This window comes from Poecilia reticulata, chromosome 16, assembly GCF_904066995.2.
Source record: "Poecilia reticulata chromosome 16, P_reticulata-male-v2, whole genome shotgun sequence".
NCBI lineage: Eukaryota > Metazoa > Chordata > Actinopteri > Cyprinodontiformes > Poeciliidae > Poecilia > Poecilia reticulata.
Genome location: NC_088845.1, coordinates 2,503,856 through 2,521,001, shown reverse-complemented (window position 1 = coordinate 2,521,001; position 17,146 = coordinate 2,503,856). Strand labels below are relative to the sequence as shown.

At 41.9% G+C, this 17,146-nt stretch overlaps 1 protein-coding gene across 5 annotated transcripts; it reads left to right on the top strand.

Moving 5' to 3' along the window:
• The first annotated feature begins 31 nt into the window (after positions 1-31).
• Positions 32-6,055, top strand: LOC103477566 (protein rapunzel). Of its 5 annotated transcripts, none has more exons than XM_008430726.3 (3): positions 32-160; positions 2,283-2,804; positions 3,659-6,055. In XM_008430726.3, exons 2-3 carry the CDS (start codon positions 2,311-2,313, stop codon positions 4,347-4,349), a joined length of 1,185 nt encoding a protein of 394 aa, XP_008428948.1. In that variant the 5' UTR covers positions 32-160; positions 2,283-2,310; the 3' UTR covers positions 4,350-6,055. The 5 variants fall into 5 exon arrangements, with proteins under 5 accessions (XP_008428948.1, XP_008428949.1, XP_017165038.1 ...); XM_008430727.3 differs by lacking the exon at positions 32-160 and adding an exon at positions 248-354; XM_017309549.2 differs by lacking the exon at positions 32-160 and adding an exon at positions 894-982.
• Positions 6,056-17,146: the final 11,091 nt, after the last annotated feature.

Here is a 17,146-nt window from a genome sequence, read left to right as displayed (position 1 = left end):
ACTGAGTGCGCACCTTCCCTGACTCCATCCTTGGACCCCTGTCAGCTCCACAGTCGACTTGAAAGCAGTGGGAATATTTTTTTTTTCTCACTGGAAGTGGGATAAAAACAAAAGTCCAACTTGTCGGTCCGTGAAGGAGCAGCAGATCCTCTCCGTTCAGGTAGAGAAACCGGCGCTGCTGCTGCTGCAGGGATGCTTTGAATGTGTTGATCTGAAGGGGGGGAACACGGAGGGGTGTGTCTGATGCTGTCAGGGGATTTGTGCGTAAAAAAGGCTTCCGTTGCGCATTTGTTCTGGGTGCGCATGACAGTCAAACATGATGCGGTTTGGAAACTGAGGACATTTCTCACTCTGGTATTTTTCCTCACATGTTTGTTGATATTTAGACTTTGTCTCATTTTCTCTCTCATCTCCATAAAGTATAAAAATGTGATTTAATAAAATTTGGTAACATTTTGTTGGGATCAGAAGGAGAAGGCTCATGTATCCAGGTTTCCGGCTGATTTAAGGGTTTTGAAAACTTGCTCCTTCCTCTCTGAGATGCGTCAAGAAAAGATCCAGTGCGTCATTTTCTCCTCTCATCTGCGGCTCCCATTTTGTTTGTTACCTGCAGCCTTTTTGGTGTTTTGATGTTTTATCCAAACTGGAACAGAAATTATTTCTGTTCCTGTTTTCAGATTCCGATTCATTCTGCAGCCTTTTAACCGTGAATGAGCAGAAGTGACAGTTTCTGACCTCCGTCCTGCAGCAGCAGCAGCAGCAGCAGCAGCAGCACCTGCAGCAGCAGCAGCAGCAGCAGCAGCAGCAGCAGCAGCACCTGCAGCTGCAGCAGCAGCAGCAGCAGCAGCAGCAGCAGCACCTGCAGCTGCAGCAGCAGCAGCAGCAGCAGCTGAGCTGCAGCTGCACCTGCAGCAGCAGCAGCAGCAAACCTCCAACCTTGAGGAAAGAACAGTCTGCTGTGTCTGCTTCACGTTTTGCTGAGGTTGTTGTGGTAAAACTGATCCTCCTCCCTCATTTCTCACCATGTTTGGATTATTTTCAACCTTGTGACAAATCAGACTCCACAGCTGAAAAAACAGCTGCTTCTGTTATTCTGCAGAAATGCTGTTTAATGTGGCTAATAATTAGCATAATGTATAAATCATAAATATGACTTTATCTGCAGCGGAGGAAGACTGAGACACTTCACATGATGAAAACCATCTAAGCTCCTGGAAAGAGATAAAGAGAAAAAGTCATTAAACCTCAAAATATACAATAAACATCTAAAAAACAGAATTTAAATATTTTTTTTATAGTTAAACCAATAATTTTTCACAAATAAACACAGCATGAAATCTGGGCTAATTGCTGGACAAAATGATTTATCAAAGCTTCATATCAGTTTCATCATCAGGGTCTCATCTTGTTATCTGGAAGAAGAAAAATCCCTGGAAGAGCCTGAATCTGTTTTAACTGAAACTGGGTGTCAGGAGGCGACACTTTGGGGATTTTAATTCCAGTTTCTCCACTGATTCATGCAGAGCTTCAGAGGAGTTTTGGTTTGAGGTGATCATTTGTCAGGTCATGAAGGTTTTCAGCATGTTCAGCTCAGATTTAAGAGGCAAAGATGTTGTTTTATCAAACATTAGAACCAGTGCTAGGCTCTGCTAGCTAAACAGTTAGCTATGCTAACCCTAAAGCACTAATCATGAACATTAGCTCCCCTAATGCTGAAGGTTTAACATTAGCAGAAGATAACGCTAAAGCACTAAATTCAGTCATGTTGACTCCTACCATGAGGAGAACCTGAAGAGGCTTTCAAAATAATTCATGTGAATTTTTGCATTTATTTAATTAACCACTAGTTTTTTGTTAATGTGTTACATTCTTCTGTATAACTCTTTATTTGCTGTTGGTATTTACTCAATAAGAGTAAATGAGAGAGAGAGAGAGAGAGAGAGAGAGAGAGAGAGAGAGAGAGAGAGAGAGAGAGAGAGAGAGAGAGATATCTGCTGAATAAACAGCTTTCAGCCACTTCAGAATAAATCAGTTAGCAAAAGTTAACATAACATTAGCTCCACTATTAGCGGATTAGCGGAAGTGTGCCCACAACGGATTATAACATTAATAAACAACTTTTTAAAATTAAACCATTCCAAACATTTATTTGAAAACGCGTTGAATTTGTTTTGCCAATCTCTAAGATAAGAAAAGCCTTTCCTCAGACTCATGATAAACACAAACCTCCGTTTTTACTCTTAACGTTTGTCGTCTTCTCTCTGAACTTTCCGTGCTGACAGGGAGATTTCGTCCCTCGTGTCCCAGAAAATGACGAGTCCTCTGGAGAAAGTGGTGGCCGAGAAGAAGGAGACCATCGAGGCGCTGATGGACATGTTCGAGAAGGGCGCCGAGGTGCTGGCGAGCGCCGTGGGGGAGCTGCTTCCGCTCTGCGAGGCGGCCGCTCCGGTCCTGAAGCTGGCCTTGGACAACGTCCACAGCAAGGAGGTGTTTTACGTCAAGGAGCAGTTCCTGACGGTGAGGACCAAGCTGGACGTGCTGTCCAACCAGCTGGAGGACATCGAGTCCGAGCTCAGGAAGGGAGACCTGGACCGCGACTACTTCACCGTGGAGGAAAACATCCGGAACCAGTTTAGGAAGTACATGGACATCTTGGAGGCGAAGCCGCAGTTCAGGGAGGTGAAGAAGAAACTGTTTCTGGATCACTTCACTAAAACCGGCGGAGAGAAGAACCTCTGTGTTCTCTACGATGCTCTGATGGGAACCAACACCTTCAAGGATCCGATTTTAGACACAGTACAGAGGTAAACAGACCCATCAGCTGTGTTTCCATTACAAATGTGTCAAAACTCTCGTGTGAGTCTTTATGATTTATGCCACTGATGACTTTTGTGATGCAACAAAAGTGTTTCCATTGCAGTTTTGCAAAATAAACCAATTTAAATACAGCAAAAAAAAAAAACAAAAAAACATCAAAGATTTTTAATGAAAAACAAGTTTTTTCAAATTTGGCATCTTTCCATGAATCAAATTTACTGTCAGAATTTGCTTAATGAAATATGAAAACAATAACGCACTTCTAAAAATCTAAATCAATACATACATGATCAACAGAGGAGTTTTCACTGATTACAAAAACACATAAAATCTTCTGTCTTTTTGCTGCCGGCGTCCTCAGGCAGCATATGGACGTTTAGCTCAAGCTTTTTGAACAGATCTTCAGTGCGGGGCTTAGAAGTTACATTTTCATCTCTGGTGATGCCAAGATATTATAAGATGCTCGGATCGATGTGCAGAGCCCATGTGGTCTCCCTCTGGTTGGAGCAGAATATGGCGCCGCCCTCAGTTTGCATTCAGTAAGTTGTAATAGTTGAGACTGACGCACAAGAGCAACGGAAACATCACAACAAGAAATCACTGAATCATCTGCATAAAGATGCACATTGGCCCAAATTATGAATATAGATGGTAAACGGTGCAGGTCCTAAAACTGACCCTGGTGGAGAAATGTCCAAATAACTTGGACAGACATGTTGTTCCCTCTGTTTACGGCCTATTCAGTAAACCCTCCCCCCAAAAGCCTCTTTCTGTTCTTATTTACTTAAGTTGCAGGAATCTCTTGATGGAAATAAAGTCTAGAGCTGCTTCTGTTTGGCAGGTATGTTGGGAGGAACCGGCGCCTCCTGGAGGACTTCTGCGTCCGGATGAAGGAGCTCTTCTGCCTGGGTTTGATTTCTCTGCTGGGCTGCTGCGCCCTCACCCAGAGTCCAGAGGAGGAGCAGGACAAGATCCGAGAGTGGAGCACCAAAATCGAAGAGGTAGAGTCCAAGATGAAGGCAGCCATCGAGTCCTGCATAGCTGCGTTTCCAGAGCAAGCGAAACTAGACGTGCAGCGCCACCTGCAGGAGACCGAGGAGGAAAATCTTCAGGAAGCAGCTGAGAGTCTTCTGGAGGTCCTGGTGAAAAAGTACGACTGGGTGTCCTGGTCTGTGCGGCTGATCAAAAACTCAGGCAAAGCCTTTGAGAACCTGCGAGCCGGGAAGCACTTCCACCACGTGGCGGGACAGAACTGGTTCCAGGTTCTTCGGGGGAACGACGTCTGCCTGGTGGTGTCGTTCAGCACCGCGGCCCAGCCGGTTCCCAGCGACTGCGTGCGGCAGCTGATGGAGGGTCCGGCCAGGAAGGGCAACGCTCCGGAGGCGGTGGAGGCGCTGGAGAAGCAGCTGTGCGGGTTCATCGTTCACGCCATCAGTCGCCACAAAGAGGCTGCAGCCGCCTGGAGCTTCCCGGAAGAATGCCACTACTGGGAACGCCACAAGAACGTGGCCGTGTGTGTGCACTCGGAATAACGCTCAAGAGCGGGCTTAAAAGATTTATCATCCATTTAAAGGGCCAGTGTTACGTATATTGTCTCTGTTTCTTTAAGAAGCTCTTGCTCTTCCAAACACTCCACCTTCTGTATGTCATCAGAACGACGTTCCTATCAAGCGATTAACAGCGTTTCTACCGGCGTTGCACTGAGGCGCAGCTCGTTTTATAAGTTCAGCAGACACGCAGGTCCACCAGTGTTTGCTAACTGCTGCTGCCACTAGTCTAGAGGAGCTGAGCTGCTCTGTATTTAGGGAAGCTCGGCTTGGAGGAACTTTGTGGAAACACTAGGATTTCTCAAACATGAATAAAAGAACCAAAGCAACACAGCAGGTGTGTTTTTCATGAGGGAGTAAATTTATAACAACGTAAAGCTAAAAAAGCAGATTTTACATAACACTGCCCCTTTAACTGCAGAAATGAGGAATAAAACATCATTATGTATCCCTGTATCAGCTGAATATAACTGCCAGACCATGTATGCTGTAGCCACTTTCACAACTTTAAGACCCAAAGTACTGAGTGGATTCTGCTCCATTTCACATGCTTATTATCAGCAGTTCATTTATTTAACTGCATCCAGGTATAACTTCTATCACTGACGTGTTTAATGAGCATAACGTAGATCCCAGATAACTGAAGTTTTTATCTGGGGCATATAAAACTCCAGTCCGGATCACTCTCATTTCTCTGCAGCTTCTTAACTTTGACCTCAGCCGCTTGCCGTAACGCTGCCGCCTTCATTCAGCCCCACAGAAAAGGCTCTGCTGAGTCGGCGTCTTCGTCCCAGAGCTGCATGTTTGTTCCCCAGCAGGCTGACCTACATGACTGACAGGGAACTGAGGCGACTTCTGTCACACTGTGTGCCTTAAGCTCCAGAATAAAGAAACTCACAACACCCAGCCTGAGCTTTAAAGCTGCAGGATGTAACTTTTATAAAAAAAAATTTTCAAATATTTGTTCAAATTGTCACCATGGTGTCACAGTTTGTTATGAGACAGATGATCTGTGAAAAAAATCAGCCTCCTCCACTTCCTACATGAGCTACGATTAAACAACCAATCAGAGCCAGGAGGAGGGGCTTAACGCTGTCAATCATCCTCACATACTTGCTGGTCAACGACTGACTGAGACACAACTTACAGGAAAACTGTTTATCTGCCATTATCTGTGCTCACGACTACCTGTGCTAACTGTAGCGTAGCAGAGACCAAAGGGGAGAGGAAGTAGGATGAGCAGCGCCACATGGAGAGGTGATTGACAGCACGAAGACCCGCCCCTCCCTCTGATTGGTTGTTTTTAGTTTGCAGTGGGAAAAGGCAGCTTGGTTTTTTCCTGATTTTCTGTCTCTCTCATGCTGTTTTGACATACTGACAGTTACAGCAATATGCAAAAATAAAAATAAAAAAAAATGTGAAAGTTGCATCCTGCAGCTTTAGACCTGCAGGGTTTGTTGGAAAACTCTCCATCAGGGCACTTTTGACTAAATCTGAATGCTCTTTGCATTAATTTTCCGTTTCTGGATGAAGACTGGAACTGCTGTCTTCTTATGCTGCTGCTGTTGTTTCTCTTTTGAATTTTGTTTGAATATGAAAGGCAGTGAAATATTTTCTTCTGTCTATTAAACATGATTAATATGAATGTTTCACTTCCTTTATTCACAATAAAAACTCGAGGATGATCAGCAGTTGAAATGTGGCTGTGATGATTTTTAACGATTACCGACAAAACAAGCTGTGAATGAGTGTAAACACGAGAAGTCGGACATCTGCGCCTGTTGCACAAATGAGATTAATGCGCTGCTGTTGGAGCCTGTTCGGCATTAAATGGGTGGTGCAAACTCAGCAACAGAGCCTGGAGCTAATTGAATTAATATTTACACTTCAGTCAGCGTTTTTCTGCCCACAGCAGCGCTGATGTCCTGCAGGCGGGCAGGAAACTGCTGGGCTTAGCAGGACGAATCAGTCATAACGCAGAGCTTCTGGTCATCATTTCATATCTGTGGATCTGCAGGGTCTTTAGCTGCTCAGCCTCTCTGTCGTAAATCCACCCTGTCAGAATCCATCCAGTTTTATCAGGAATGAACAGCACAGAGCAGCTAAACGACGTTTCCGTTCTGAGACGAGCTTTCAGAAGCAGAACTGGAGACGTTTCATCACGATTAGGTTCATTTTTCTCTGAAACGCTTTGCTGAGATGCAGAATAAAGCAAAACAGACTTTTATGTTAAATTGTTTTCACGTTTAAGTTGAAGGAATAGAAGAAGCTTCTGTACATAAAAGTGAGCAAAATAAATTCACATTTTACGTCTAGAATTTGTTACAATTTTGGTCAGATGTGAAAAAAAGATTCATTCACGTTTGTTAGTCTGTTACGTCAAACTGGTTCCAGCTTCAGCTTGATTTAGCTCCAGTTTCCAGAGAAGAAATACATATTCAAACTGACTTTCCTCAACAAAGGTATCAGTCAGGAGAGGGGTTTAAGTAAGCAACGTAGTTAGTGGTGCAATGATACATAAAAATAACAGTTTGGTGCGTTTCAGCCGTATGATCAGAGAAAAATAAATAATTCAGTTTTAAGATTATTTTGCAATGGCCAAAAAATGCAAAAAGGTAGAGGGAGCTGCAGATCTTATTGGTTGATCCGTTCCACCTCTCTCTGTCTCTCTCTGTCTCTCTCTCTCCAGCTTCACTGCAGCTGAATGACCAACAGCTAGCAGACGTTAGCGATAGCTGGGTGCTCTTTTTTTGGTGTTGGTTTTTAAATCTATCCAGCAGAACATCAAATTAGATTTACAACCCAAAAGGACTATAACTTAACCGTTTCTTACATGTGCAATAAACATCCATCCATCCATTTTCTAACACCCTTGTCCCTCAGTGGGGTCAGGAGGGTTGCTGCTGCCTCTCCAGCAGCAGCAACCTTGGGTGAGAGGCGGGGTCACCCTGGACAGGTCGCCAGTCTGTTGCAGGGCAACACAGAGACACACAGGACAAACAACCACACACACTCACACCTAGGGGCAATTTGGAGAGGCCAATTAATAACAGTCATGTTTTTGGACTGTAGGAGGAAACCGGAGTACCTGGAGAAAACCCACCATGCACAGGGAGAACATGCAAACTCCATGCAGAAAGACCGGGGCCGGGAATCAAACCCAAAACCTTCTTGCTGCAAGGCAATAGCTCTACCAACTGCGCCACTGTGCAGCCTGCAGAAAACAGAACGGAGTAATTATTATTTCTGAAATGTGACGTAAGGATTGTAAGTAATTTTTTATTCAAAAACCAAACTGCATTAGCCTCAGCTGCTTTAAACCAACACAGATGTTATCACAATTAAACAATTCGTTTGGTGTTTCCAGAAATGTCATATTTTTCTCATTCCAGGAAGAACATCCAACATGTTCAGGCTGCAGAGTGACGACTGTCTGCACACCTGCTGCCTTGTCGGCACAAAGTCAGAAAGTCCAGACAGAGAAAAAATCAGAACATGTGACACCAGAGAGCAGACCACTGAAATGTCACCAATGACTCAGGAAAACCAGCAGGGATCAGCTTCACGTGACACAAAACGTTTATCTACTTTAATTTCTGTATTCAGGTTTTATTTCTCCCTCCTCGGCCTTGTGCAGACATGAGGAGAGCGGTTTGCTGCAAACAGAGCCAGAGGATTCATTAGTGGTTGTGGGCTTTGCCTGGGTAACAGCTATTGATCCCGGAGCATAAAACGCTCTCACTGTGGCAACGCGTCAATCCTGGCCGTCACCCAGGCGGCGAAACGCTGAAGCATCTGAGGCTCAAAAAGCTCCTGAAATAATAATAAAAATGCAGTTCAGATGGTGCTAGAAGTGGTGGGCAGACAGAGGGCGCTGTCAGCACACTCAACCTGAGGGACTCATGGCCAGTTTGCTACTTAAAGTGAGTTTAATAAATCATTAAATAGAGGAACATCCACATGCTGCATGTTCAGAAACCAGCTGCAGGTGAAATTTAAACTGAAAATCAGAAATATCTCCTGGAGAAAGTCAGGTTCGGAAATCTCCCTGCAGCCTGAAACACTTTCCATCCAGCCGAGTCTCCAAGAGGAGAGAGCAGCCAATATCAATATTTCATAAACAATATTCAGGCTGAATGGAGGCTAACATCAGAAAGTCAATCAGTGTCAGGATGTCTCTCTCCGCCAGCGCCTGCCAATCCTGGCCCTGCAGGATAACGCATTTACCCATCAGGCCGATGGGCCGGATCGACCGCCCTGCTGCTCTCCGAGTGGATTAATCCGATAAAGAGCTTTAAAACATTTGTTCAGTGACACTGGCTGCAGGTCAGAACCACCGATCCAGTTTGCTCCGGTCCTGATAGGTTGGAAACCCAGAAGATTAAAGTTTTGGAAAAATTAAGTGTTTTAAAAATGAAGGTTATTAAAATTGAAGCTGTTATTGGATTAAAACATGATTTTACTGACTCAGGATAACATGACAGCATATTAAGGTTTATTGGTTCTTCTTTATTATTGACAGATGAAATAAGGAGTAAATTCCCACCAAATAACTCACAGCTGAATTATCTGCAGGCATGCAGATTAATTTTCAGATGAATCCAAGAAATGTTCCAAAAAAACAAGAAAGTTTCTGAGCTCAAAAGTTGAAAGTTGAAAACACAGAAAGTTGGAGATTAATCTCTGAAAAAACTTTGAAGTTTAAAAAATTTCCAAGGTTTTTCAAGACATTTTCTCAAATTAATCTAAAAATTTCAGTTTTAAATTTTCACTTAGAAATTTTGAGTTTTTTAATATTTTTTTTTCTTTTGGAGCTCCAAGGTCTCTTTCTTTTTTCTAGAAATTTCCTAAGATAAATCTCAAAATGTCAGTTTTTGGCAAAAACTTAAGTTTCCTTTTTAATTCTCTCTACAGCGGTCCTAACATGTCGCAGATTAATAATATAAATATCTAGATCTTGTTCTAAAATCAATAGCTATCATTAAATTCCCAGCTAGAACATGTATAATTTTAACTTCCTGCGGTTGAAGGAAGTTCAAGTCGATCGTAAGAATCACATCCTCTCTGTTTAACAGATCTGAAGAGGAGCAGCAGAAGCAAAAGAGGTGGATTAGCAGAGCTTGCTGACGACTGATTGGTTGATTGCTACAGCATCACCATCATCAACAGTGACCCTCTGAAGAGACTTGGATCACATTTGATTTCCTTTTGGGGTAATTCAGGTTGAATTGTGAGTCAGAAAGTGGAATCAATCTGGTTTGAAAAGATTTTAAATCCTCAGAGAGGAGTCCACCCTCACGTGTCCCCGCTGATGTCCTCATTCTGTCCCGTTTAAACGTCTTTTCTGGCTGAACGTTGTCAATATTTACACAGGACCAGCTGGACTCTGGCAGCAGCAGCAGCAGCTTTGTGTGATTCCCAACATGTCGTCTGCAGCTTTCTGCTTCTTCATCGTGTTCATCAGGAATTCATTAGTGAGATTTACCAGCCTCTGATGACTGGAAGCTGAAATAACGTTCCAGAGAAAACAACAACAGCAGGCCAGAAAGTCCCCCGTTTGGTTGGCGAGTCCAGAGACGACTGCCTGAGCGCCGTGGGGGCAGGAGCAGCCGGTGACCTCCTGGGGGCGGGAGGTAAAACGGAAACGAAGGCGGATCGTTTCACAGAGAGTCTGAGGTTAATCTGAAAACATCAACAGAACCTCCAGAGCCTTGGTCCAGTTTCATGAAGTTGTAGTTTGAGCTGCAGCAGCTGTGAAGACGCCTCCTGGAGCTCCTTCAGCCTCTGCAGCGTTGGAAACAGAATCTGGTTAAACTAAGTTACAGTGAAACTGAGATTATTGAATCTGATCGGAAACAGCTTCGGGATACGGAGAGAAAATAATTAAAGGTTCCACTATAAAATGAAATGAAACATTTTTATGTGCAAAGCAAAATGTTGGGCAGTTGGCAACTTGGGATCATTCAGCGCCATCTGCTGGGGGGAAGTTTGGAGCAAAATAATTTATGCTTGAAAAATTCAGAACCTAAAATGCAGAATCCATATTAAATCAGCAGTTTGCTTTTTTAACTTCAACTCTTCTAAATGTAAATATTTTCTTGTTTTATTCTCTATAATCTATACATTACTGAAACTCAACACTATTATCATAATAGTAATGAAAATATATTGTGTATTTTATCATTTTTAATCAAAGTGGCAGGAATGTGCTTCCATATAAGAATGTACAACTGAACAAATTATTTTTTTGTCCATTTATTTATTTATTTTCTGCAAAACAAAAAAACTGTCACATTTATTTATTGAGTTATTTAATTTTCCAAGACAATTAATAATTTTTATCAGATGTTTTGCAGAACAAAGTCTGAAAATAACATTTAATCTTTATTTTTGAGGAAACATGTAAACTCATTTTTAATAATTCTTCAACGTTATTCCAGTTTTATATGCTGCATAATTTTTTATTTAAGTTTATATTCTCAGGTTTAAAACTTTAGCTGCAGGTTTTACTTGATTTCTTTAACAATTATTTAAATAAAAACATTAAACTTTATAATCATCAGCAGGTTTTACTGATAATCTTTTATGATTTTCTGTATTGTGTCGAATTTATTTTTCTTTCTCTTTATTTTTTTTATCTAAAAGGAAAATGTATTAAAATTATTTAAAATCTGCATTATGTTTTTGCTTATCTGTAAAAATAGTGAATGTTTTGTTAACATATCTGACATCCTATGTGCTTTTTGTACTAATAGATAAAATCTTTAATTTTCAGTCTGGATCCTGCAGTGAAGCTGTTCAAACTAAACTGATGTTTGTTGGTCAGATTATCTTTTAGGTCATTTAAAGGAAACGCGATTAGATTAGATTAGATGATCCATTTAAAGGCAGCAGTGATCTGTGTGCCGAGTCACAGCACAGATTTGATCTCAAAGACAAACTCATTCCTCGTTCCACATCCCTGTAAAGCAGCAGCTTGTTGAGCCGAGCAGACGGATCATTTCTCCGAGTTTCAGGATTTTCTGTTTCCCCTCAACATCCAGGGAGTTTCTGGGATTTTCCCTTTTCCAAATGAACCTCCATGGAGATTCAGCCATTAGAAACATGGATCTGCTGGCTGTTTTCTCTCCGTCGTTCCATCTGTGAAACGTTCCTCAAATGACAGAATCTGGTTTGTCTTTTTTTCTTTAACATTTCTGATAACTGCAGCTTTTACCAAATGAGACTCATAACGTTGTGATTAAACGACGAGTCTTTTCCGTGTGACTGATTAGATTTGACTCTCTTGTTGGAGGACAGAGATGGACTGAGGGTGAGTAAGTCTGCGATCGATGCAGCCGCCCTGCGGCCTGTATCTGCTCCTCCACATCTAACCGGGCCGGGTCGGTATTGACCCGCCGGAGCGACAGACGGGCCGGAACGGAGGCTGACGGTCGACCTTTTACTGCTGCGGGTCGCAGCGCTCGCCGAGAGAAATATTCTGCTCCATCTGCTAAAAAATGAATCTGATATATTTGAGTGATTTATTCATGTTTATCAGCTGAAACTGTTCTGTACTTATTTTGTTACATGAAAAAGAAAATACAAGTAAAATGAACTTCATTTTGTCAAGCAGACAAATATATATATATATATATATATATATATATATATATATATATATATATATATATATAAGTTACTTTTTTAACGTAGTAAATTAGATTTGCTGTAAAATCTTAAGTTAACTTAATAAATCTGAGTACAGTGTGATTACCTAACCAGCAACCAAAGTTTAGTTTTTTAGCTTAAAAATAAAACATTTGATTTAAACACTTTCTGTCTCCTGGTTTTCGTTCGTTTCTTTGCTAAAACTTTAACAGAAAATATGGAAAGCAGTGATAGTTTGGTGACCGTTTTCAGTAAAACACAGAGTTGTTCCACTTTCCTGGCCAAAATGACCTAAAAGTAAAAAACAATTATTGCAACATGTAAAAACAAATCAAGTTATGTTGAGTGATTTAAGTATCGCAAACCTAAAACGACATTAGTGACTTCTGCCATCTGAAAATCTCTTCTACACATCCGCTGGTCCACTGATGTTTGGGAAGCCTGATGGATTGTGGGTAATTTGCGTTTGAGACGCCGAATGAAGCACAGTAAAGATAACAAGACTGTTTGTTTTGTGGATGAACTTAAAAAGATTTCAATGTCTCGTGTCTTGAACAGATATTTTTGACCTCAATGCTAAAATATATTTGTTAACTTTAATTTGAATTGTTGTTTTCAGATTCAGCTTTGTGAAGTTTACTTCACCACAGAATCATTTTATCAGTGCCAAGTTGAAACTAACCTGCAGGATTATAAATGAAATATGGCGTCATTTAAACGAGGACTTTACACCAACAGGTCAAGTAGCTGAAGATAACAGACCGTTATCCAGATAAACGACCCTGAAGTGACCGAGATAAGAGTTCTGCTGGACAATAGACTAAGGCAGCCTGTCCATCGTCCTGTGACGTCTCCAGCCCAGCTGATGCTGCAGCCTGATGTCCTGCAGCCTGATGTCCTGCAGCCTGATGTCCTGCAGCCTGATGTCCTGCAGCCTGATGTCCTGCAGCCTGGTGTCCTGCAGCCTGATGTCCTGCAGCCTGATGTCCTGCAGCCTGGCGTCCTGCAGCCTGATGTCCTGCAGCCTGGCGTCCTGCAGCCTGATGTCCTGCAGCCTGATGTCCTGCAGCCTGGTGTCCTGCAGCCTGATGTCCTGCAGCCTGATGTCCTGCAGCCTGGTGTCCTGCAGCCTGATGTCCTGCAGCCTGATGTCCTGCAGCCTGATGTCCTGCAGCCTGATGTCCTGCAGCCTGATGTCCTGCAGCCTGATGTCCTGCAGCCTGATGTCCTGCAGCCTGATGTCCTGCAGCCTGATGTCCTGCTCCATGTGACCTGGGAACATCTGGCGAGGAGCGGGAGGAGAAACGCTCGGCGTTACTCAGTGCCTGTAAAACCCAAACTGTAGACGTTCCTGTGCTGATTCATGCTGACTTCATCGCTAAAACATCCATGAAGGACAGTTTTAACACAAACAGGCTGCATTTCTGAAATGTCGCCCTCATTGTGAGCAGTACGTGTGTGTGTGTGTGTGTGTGTGTGTGTGTGTTTTAAGCCAGCAAAGCTGCCAGACTGAAGGACGTGTCAAGAAACCCGCTGACGTTAATCTGGACTTTGGAGAGTTTAACTGGCTCTTAGTGTAAACGTGTCTGTTGGTTAGTCATTTTAAGTGATCTAAGTACCAAAACGCCCAAAATGGATGGATGGATCTTTTTATCTTTTTAACAATTAGCTTTGTTCTTGTCGTGCTTTAGTGCCGACTGGCCCAGCCGACATGAACAGTGAAAGGTTTAATAATGTTTGATAATCGTTTTCTACATGCACTTTTTCCCATTAGTTTTCTCGAGAAAAGTTAATTTTGCATTTTCCCGATGGTTTTCCTGAGCTACAGAGTTAATTTGACACGTTTCCGATGGTTTTCCTGTTAGCTTTCCATGTTTTTCTCGATGAAACCATCAGTAAACTAAATGCAGAAAATGTCCACCCTGTAAAAAGCATAACCTCGTCTCCAGACTATTTTTGGAATATTCCACCAAGGTGGGCGGAGCCAATACTCAGAGGGGCGTGGCTAATTGTGAGGGTGAGTGGAAAAGGTCAAAGGGGTCGTGGCCAGAGGCAAACTTAATGACTTTGTCTCTGTATTTATTGACTTTAACTCATGTTAAACTCATGGTTTTGGGACGCTGTGGTGAAGACGGATCAGCTCAGAACTACAGAATCCATCATGAACGATACCAGTGGATTAGCTGGACTGTGAGGACAATGTGAGAATGTCTCTCTATGGTGTAATGTTGCCACAAATCAGTTGAATTGCATTAAACTGGCAGGTTCATAAGGATATTTGTTGGTTTTCTAGGTCCAGCTCCTCCACCTGAAGCTGCTTCATCAGCTGGGTGGAGAAAAAGATAAGGGCCTAGTCAAAGCCAAGATCTCAATCTCATTTAAATGATTCAAATTATTTGCTTTTTTGCATTTCTTAAACAGAAAGTTTAATCAAAAGACATTAGCAGTGTTTTTCAAAACTTTCTCTCACCAACAGGAAACATCATTTTAGGCTTTTACCTGTGAAGCTGCTGTTTTGTAGGTAAATGAGAAATAAATCCATCGTTACGTCCAATGTAAGAGTTTTTTTTGCTTAGTATCAACTTATTTGGGGAAACATCCAGCAAAAACAATATCTAAGTCAGGAAATGAGAACAATATCCACCGAGCTAAAGCTGAACCACCAAGCCTTGGTGAGCTGGTACCAGATTCCTGTGGAGGTCTGTGGGAATGGCGCCGCACCCAGATCAGCATGTTCTGATCTGGATGCTGGAGAACCTGTTGGATTTGCTTATTGTTCAACCAAGCTAACCCATATTAGCAATACAAGCTAATGGGTTTTCAGTGACGCAAGCTCTGAAGCATGCTAATCCTTCATCTTAGTCACAAAAGCAATTAAATATTAAAGACTCCCTCTTTGTTGTTCTCATGCATGAGCTAAAAATATTCCACATCTACAAATTGGTACAAAATATTTTTAACAAATACTTTCTAAAACATGCAGCTTATCCATTAGCATGCCGTTTTAGCACAACAGCTACTAAACCAAAGTCATTTCTTCAATATTTGTGTCTACCATTTTTACAAATAACTAAGACGTAGCATGGTTAGCACCAGTTCTTTAGCGTTAGCTTGTGATGTGGCTCTATAACATAAATAATTCTTATATTGATCACTGGAGAATGAACTCCAGAGTGGCTCAATGCCTAAAACGCCTGGTTCAGCTTTAATTCAAAGTCCCGAGAAACAATCACATCATTGGCCCTGAGCATCAAAATGAAATCAATTAGCATTCACATCATGATCAATTGTCACCAGACAATTACTAACTTACTGCAGTGGAAGATTTGAAAACAATAACCTCTACTGCATATCCAGAACAATACAAATGGGAGAACCTGTCTGTGCTGCAGAACAAGTTTTACCAAACAGTCCAAAAGCTAAGAGTCGACCAAATGCCACCGGGTTTCTTTTTATTGGCACAAGATGAAGCTTCGGACAAACAAACCTTATTTTTACCTCCAGGTGTAACTTATTTTTTTCTGGCTCTATGATAAGTTGTAATGGATTTTTCTGAAAGGCGTCCTGTGAAAGGGTTGAGGCTGAACAGGGTGTAGATTAACACACTTCCACAGTTTAAAAATAAACCAAACAGTAAATGGAAGAAAAAAATGGAATTAATGCGTCGCGTTCATTCACTCCAGAAGAAATAGTTGCTGCAACTTTAACTAGACCGAATCCAGAAGACATTTTTTCCATACAAGGCAGCTCGCTCCCAGTTTTTGCCCCTGAGTTTTTCTGCGATTTCCAGAAATTACAGCCATGAACGAGTGGTTGGCAGTTTGATTCCATCGTAAGCAGTCATACTGGCGTGTATAAGAATGGATGGATGTGGTTTGTGGTTGAAAAGCTTTCAGTGGTCAGAAAGCCGTGGACTCGATTAGCCGGCAGGTTCTTATGTTCAAGTCAAGACAGGCAAAAGCGCTGATGAGGCGCAATCTTTACAGGAGGATGTGAAGGACAGCAAAACGCCTGGAGAGATGCAACGGAAACATCCTGGTCTCTGGATCCAAGACTAAATCACATGGCAACAGAGCAAAACGTCACACGGATCGCCTGAATCCAGTCGATAAATGACGAAAACTCAAACGTACGACAATCCTACCAGTCAGAAACTCTGTATTTACATTTGGACTGATTGAGAATGCTGCTTGAAAAATAGGTAAATTAGAAAAGGACAAGCTTGGGAAATTACTCACTGACTGAGGAAAAATGTAAAATAAAGGTAAGAATAAAACTGAGCTTAAAAGCAGAACCAAAGTGTGCGTCAAAGGAACCAAGTTTTCCAGCCGATTACTCAGACAATATTCCACTGAAGGCATGAGACATTTTTGAATGAAATGAATTCAATGTCTAGATGGATGGATTTTGGACTAAAAAAGCTGGAAAATATCCAACTATTGTCTCCTGCTTATCAGAGGTCAGAGAATCAAATCCTAATTTAATAAAACATTTTGACACAACAAGTTTGCATATATTTTTAAAGGACTAATTAGGTTTTACAGTGGAGTTAAACCTAATTACGGGATAGCTCTCAAAAGCACTCCACTGTTCTTCTACAGCGACCCGACACAAATGACTCAGATGATCATAAATCTCCTCCAGATCCTGTAAACACAGTCAGAACAAAACCCAAACTACTCCTACACTATCTGAGGTTCAACAGCCAGAAGGGCCACATTTACAGCAGCATAAAGTTTAAATATTATGGATGTTAATATAATGCAACTGTGAATAAGCCCTATTGCCTACTGAGCTGCGTATGGATGTATGAATGTGTGAGCGTTTGTGAGTGTGAATGGGTGAATGTGACTCTAGTGTAAAGCGCTTTGAGTGGTCAAAAATGGATAAAGCGCTAAATAAGTTCAATCAGTTCATTTACCATTTACTTCTCCTCATATTGCCTAACCTAGTAAATATGGATTTAAGAGCGAAGGCCTTCAGTTTATTCACAATTTCCAAAGTTGTTTTTGCCAGTTTATTCATACTTGTTGGAGTCGAGCTGATTTGTCTGTGAAGGTAACACACCTGGTTGTGGCTCATAAATGGCGCTCAGAAACCGAACTGTTCCTCCTCCCTCCTCGTTTTGATCA